The 6,314-nt window shown below is 34.6% G+C and overlaps 1 protein-coding gene across 2 annotated transcripts; it reads right to left on the minus strand.

Moving 5' to 3' along the window:
• Positions 1-2,001: 2,001 nt before the first annotated feature.
• Positions 2,002-6,219, minus strand: LOC145555006 (uncharacterized). 2 transcript variants are annotated; one of them, XM_081616043.1, is made up of 5 exons: positions 5,880-6,219; positions 4,668-4,796; positions 4,297-4,443; positions 3,951-4,052; positions 2,002-3,183 (listed from the first exon to the last, which is right to left on the minus strand). In XM_081616043.1, the coding sequence occupies exons 2-5, from the start codon at positions 4,776-4,778 to the stop codon at positions 2,878-2,880; spliced, it is 666 nt and encodes a 221-aa protein (XP_081472169.1). In that variant the 5' UTR covers positions 4,779-4,796; positions 5,880-6,219; the 3' UTR covers positions 2,002-2,877. The 2 variants fall into 2 exon arrangements, with proteins under 2 accessions (XP_081472169.1, XP_081472168.1); XM_081616042.1 differs by having other exon boundaries at positions 5,512-6,219.
• Positions 6,220-6,314: the final 95 nt, after the last annotated feature.

Consider the following 6,314-nt stretch of genomic DNA (forward strand, 5'->3'; position numbering starts at 1 on the left):
ACTAATGCTTCTTATATGCATCATTTTTTGTATTACTGTTGGTGCAGGTATTGGTGCTGTTGGTGCTTTGCCTGCTAGTAGTTTAAATTAATTTCAGCTGCACATTTTCAAACGTATTCAGATTTTAACATGCATTTTCTAAGTAGTAAATATTTTAGTTCACTCTTACTAAGTAACTTCAGTGATGTTACACCTCTGAAACATTTTTTTGCAGTTTCTTTGTGATACCAGAAAAAAAAAGAAAACGGAAAGTTAAAATAACAAATAATGCCAAATTAATAATTAAGATTTAATGCGTTCTGGGATCTATTATTGACATTTTACTAATTTCACAAATCAATTAGAAGGCTTCACAAATGTTTTACTTATTCTGCTGTTAGTACAGAATAATCTAGTTAGGTTTGAAATGTCTAGGTGTTGGTCTTAAAGTACAACACATTAAAAAAGCTCAAGATAGTGAAAAATCCTTTAGCTATTTTCCGAATTAGATGCTACATTCTGAAGCTAACTTCAGCTTCGACTGATAGCTTGGGCACAATATAGACAGATCTATATGTATCTATGTCTATCTATACAGCATAGTTATGTAGATTGCACAATGCACAGATAATCAAAACACTTAACATTTACATAGCATCTTTGTAAGCTTGTCCCTGTTAGCTACGTCAGACATATGAGGCATTATGGTTAATACAAACGATTTATTAACTTACCTTCAAAGTTATTGTGAAGTTTGACACATCTATCTTAAATCCTTTGTTGTTGTTGGAGCATTTCAGGACGTCTGAATAATTATATAAGCATCATTAATAGTTCTGCAGCAACCTGTTAAAATACTGTTGCCTGTGCACCGGAAGCATTCTATGTGGCAAAAAAAATGCGGAAGTGCTAAAACGGAAGTCCGTGGCATATACCCCGTTCAGACAGTTCATCAAGAGGGTGTATGAGGGCAGCGCCTCCCTCAGGGGAGCAGGCACACTGTAGTGATCCCTTCTCTACTAATCTCTTCTTCTCTATGACAATCGGTTGCACTGGGACAGAGGCTTCACACAAATGCATACCATATTTTCAAACTTTTATTTCGTAAGAAAAATAATACTCCAGCAATTTCACAACGGTGGACTGGTTTTGTTCTGTTGTATCATGTACTCTACTTAAAATAAATTGAATTTCAGGGCTATAGCGCTACAAACATGAACTATACTACAAAAACACAAACTTTAACAAGTATTTTTGTCTAGTTCCTAGTGAAAATATCTCGGTACACTTGAAACAGACCAACAATACTTAGTAATATTTTTGTGTTTCTGCAGTGTACACTCAGAAAAATTTGACCAATGGTTACTTAAAAAAATTGTGGCAACAAAGTGACACGTAATATAATTGAATAGAATTTAAGTTCTACAATTTTGATTAAAAAGTATTGAATATGTTAACTTAACTTAACTTAAAAAAAATGAAGTACATCTTAATAAAAGCAACAGCTGAAATGTGTTTGATTTATTAATATCAATGCAAATGATCATTTATATTGCCCAAAAATATTTAGTAAATCCAAGTCAATTTTACAAGAAAAACTAATTTTTATTTACTAAGTATCTGAGCAAAAATGATGTAGATTTATTAAATATCTGGGAGAAATTTAATCATATTTACTAATAATCTAGGTGAAATTAACTTATATTTATTAATTAAATGGGTGAAATTGATTTACATTTACTAAACATCAACATAAAAATTATTTGGATTAAGTAAATAATACAAATAATATCAATTCATATTGTAGCACATTATTGGTTAATTCAACACATTAAAACTGTTGTTCTTATTAATCTGTAGCTAAAATAATTGATCAATTTTAAGTTTTTATTTGTATGATAGCACTTTAAATCTATTCAATAATATTGAATGTCACTTTGTTGCCCTAATTTTTCTGTGTCTAATTTACACAACATCCTGACCAAACTTGAGTGGCATCAAAAAATAACAAATTACAATGCATAAAACAGCAGCAGCATTTATTTGTGCAATTTTATAAAACGTGTTTATCCAGCACCAACTAGTGCAAAATTCCTAAATACAACAATAAAACAGAGAAGGGGCAATATACATAAACATAGTGCCACTCTGCTCTAAGTATAGTTAACATGATTTTTTAGAACCATCACATCAACAACAATCAACATGGACTCAGTTAAACTTGCTTCAACAATTTATCAATCACAGAAGAGTTCACTTTATGTTTAAAGTGAACTCTTATGTTCACTTTTGTGTTCTGCATGTTTAAGGCATGCAGAGCCCAAAACAAGTATGCACATAAAACCTACCTGGGGAAAACACATGACAAGATGTGACAGTTGGGCGAGACCTTTGAGGCATAAAAACTTCCATTTTCTTTTTTTGTATGTTTATGCTACATCTTGTCACTGTGTTGGGGCCCTTGGCTCCGTGACACTTACTTTCCTTTTCGAAAAATAAGTTGAAAGACAGAACTGGAAAAAAACATATTAAATAAAATGCAAATGAAACACAACAGTTTTCCGGCCTGCAGATCATCACCCTTCAGTGGTGAAGCCTGCATGGACTCTCCAAAAAGGCAATAGTGAATGCTCTATGCTGTATAAAAGGGACAAGGGTTCATGTGACAGACCTGAACAGATCCAAGCCATATAACAGGCACATATGAGAACAAGGGGTCAGTCGTTAGAAAGGGTGGTTAACTGTAAAGTACTGCAAGAAAAAATACACATGCAGAAATCCACTGAACTGAAAATGACCCTAATTTTAACTAACTTCACCGAGCATTTCACAAAGTTTTGCGTGTTGGTTTTGACAGTGACTTGTCTATTCCCTTTTGTTTAGCAACGGTCCGTTTTCTTAAGCCAGTAGTTTATTCCTGAGGCTGTTCACTTTTGGGGAGAGCTTTGAACTATCCAGCCCGAGGAGAAGTTTCTGAAACACTTCAAATGTGTATCTGAGCTCCTTTGGATAGGCGAGATTCACAGCATACGCCAACCCAACAAGCAGGGAGCAAGCCCTTGGAAAGTTACCCAGAGCAGTTAGAATTTTCATGCCGTCCACCACGATACCGATGTCTGGATCCTCTGGCGTGTTAGCTTTGATGTTGTAGATCTTCAGGCTTTGAACAGCAAGGTCCTGTGACACACTGTCTTCATCAGCATCCTGTAATAGCAAGAACATTGTGCATATCAGACAGTGCAGCCAAAGGAGAAGGTTCCATTTCCCAAATTGCTTGCAACTGTTTGGACAAGAAAATCTGGAGTTTGTCAGCCGTTGCTTGTAATGCACTCTATTTATGTCAGTGTTTTAGACAAATTTGAGATAACACAAAAGAAAACCCGCACATAATTTATAAAGGAAATATATATATATAAATCAATCATAATAATATATTATACTATAATCAATTATGCAATGAGGAGCTGAACAGTTACAAATATTTCTAAATGAAGTTTCTGAAATTAAATCAATCCATTACACTATTATTTCTTCCTGGCACTGTCTTGATTAATATCTTATTCTGCGTTGCCTCAGTCTTTCTGTCAAAATGTCTTTGTATTCACAAAGCAGCGTCTTGGCCATCATTTCTTAGCTCACATTTAGGGACAAATTGCCAAGACTTAAAAATAAAAAAGTTATGGTTAGGTAAAGCATTCTTAGGAAAGAAATTACATAAATTACTGACAAGTTTTAAATTATGCCAGTTGGTGAAATCAAATTGAGATAGCATTCTGCACTAGCATTTAAAAATTACTTAATGGAAAATAAGAATTTAAACACACTTAACAGAGGACAATGATATACCTTGCCAAGAACTACTCGGAGAAATACAGTTATGACTATTTTGTGATTTGACTTTCCAACAAATAACAAGTACAAGAGATGAGAGAAATCACCTACTTTATATTTTAACATCTAATTCAACTTACATCGTACTCTTTTAAGAGTTCATCTGTAGATTCCCCAAGGTACATCATCAAACATCGAATGATAACATCTCTGGTCATGTTGATGTCAGGATTGCTTGGAGTCTGAAACGAAAAAAAGAAACACCAGGTGGTTTATATTACTGTTAATATTGAGTTCCTGTGCCGTCTTGGGGACCAGTGTAATAAAACACTACTCATACAAATTCTCATGCGATTATTTCATATTCCATTTATAAAGACAATCACAGGCTAACCTCCAGTAAATTTAAGTAATGATATTCCAGAAGTTTAAACACAAAACTTTGAGAATAAAATATTAGCAACGATAATGCTCAATGAAAGATACCTTGAGTAGGATAGCCTGCAATCTCAACCCCATGCTTCCGCCCTTCGAGTGGAAGAGGTTCAGAAGTCGAGGAGTAAATTCATCCAGTTTGGACATGAACTTTGATTCAAGATGCACCATTGTGATTCTGTGAAACTCATCCTGGATCTGAAAGACAAATCATGAAACCAGTTTTAAAGCATCAAATATTACAAACATACATACTGTTCTTACGACAATTTTCAAAAGCAAAAAGATGGATCAAATTTGATCTATAAAAAAGATGACAGTAACGTAACACATTTTGTATCAAATTGCTAAATGCAGAATCACAAATGCAATCCTTCACATTGACTAGGAATATTTCTGATTGGCATGCACTTAGAACTCACGTGAGATGTCTCAAATAGAGCGGGCCATCTGGCTTTGATGTCCTCTGTGTGATTGGTTGATGATTTCGTTTCTTCTGTGTGCAAATGTTTTGGCCATTTTGGCCAAATCATTTCGCAACTGTAATGTCACTGAAAAGATCATCACAATTAAGTTTTTTTTTAAATCATCCAGCTCTATAATATACCAACTATGGATGAATACCTCATCCAATCCCACTTCAAAAAATGAACTATCGTTTTAAGATGTTAAGACAAAAATATGAAACAGATTTTAAGGTAATATGCACATCAACAAATGCCAAAAAATAAATATTAAAATCAAAGATGCCCAAAACGGACTAAGGAAACATTTCTCTCACTCTCTCTGTGGCAGCTCAGTCATTGAAGCTACATACTGATTTCAACCCAACATTCACAGACGCATCTCACTGTAACTGTTTATCTGTCGGTGTGAGCTGCAGCCACAGTTTGAAAGCATAACGTTTTTCCGAGAAAACGGGAAAAATGAGGAAGCCGTTTGTGCCAACTGAATGTAACTAACGTAATGTTAATGGAGAGCCTCAGTTTTAGCCGGTGAACTGGGGTTTAGCAAAACACCAGCCATTGCGCTCAAAACACGCCAAATTAAAAGAAGAAAGAAGAAACAGCGCACTTTGTCTGAAAATGTAACTATGCAAGGCTGATTTTTCTTTCGAAATGTGTAACGTTATAAAAACTGATTAGAAATCTGCTTTTAACATGCTACTTCAATAAAAATGTTACTTGAGTACATTTTAATTGTAAAAACTACATGCAGTAACGTTAAACGAAACTCCTGAGTTGATTAGCTCATTGATTATCTCACCGTTGAAAACAACGTCTGTTCCTCCATTATGGTGCCCAAACATGCTAGCTAGCTTGTTAAGGTGGGGGAGGGGAAGCTTGGGCTGAGGCCAAGAAACTAAATTAAATAAAAGAGTAGCTTGTATTCTACGGCCACTATATAACGGTATTACGTTAGTCACATTAAATTGTGACATTGAGACTACTTTTTTAATCATTGCAATGCATTTAGTCAAATCAAAGACGACGTCGAATCCTTCACAATATAACTTAATTGACTTGCTGTACAGTAAAGTTGCCATGTTTGCTAATTTGCAGTAACTTAAGACAATGTTTAACTGCTACAGACACTTGAATTGTTTAACTAAAAACACTTAAAACATGTCTTACCTTTAAGCAAATGGTAGTCCACGAAATGCTGAGCAGACGCGATGTTCCTGTGATGAAAATGCCTTGGGCGGGAAAAAGTCAAGGCCTCCCAAATGAGTAAAATTTATCAATTTTCTGCATTTTTCACTTTACCAATGAAAATAAATAAATAATACTTATTGTTTTTTTGCTGATTATATTTAAATAAAAACAGAGTAAAATGCAATTAAAAAAATATTCAAATTTGGTTAATTCAGCTCAGTGAGATTCAAAACTGCACACAGTCTTTTTTATTATGTATAGTTTGCTCTTATTTATTTAGTAAATATTACTTAACCCTGATCACACTTTTTTCAGTGTAGTTCAAGGCTTGACGTACTATCTGCGTAGGGGACCCAAAGTAACCACACGGGGGCGATGCTGTCCGGGGCGGCCGCTGGAGATGGTTACCAGTTT

This window comes from Poecilia reticulata, chromosome 15 (assembly GCF_904066995.2).
Source record: "Poecilia reticulata chromosome 15, P_reticulata-male-v2, whole genome shotgun sequence".
NCBI lineage: Eukaryota > Metazoa > Chordata > Actinopteri > Cyprinodontiformes > Poeciliidae > Poecilia > Poecilia reticulata.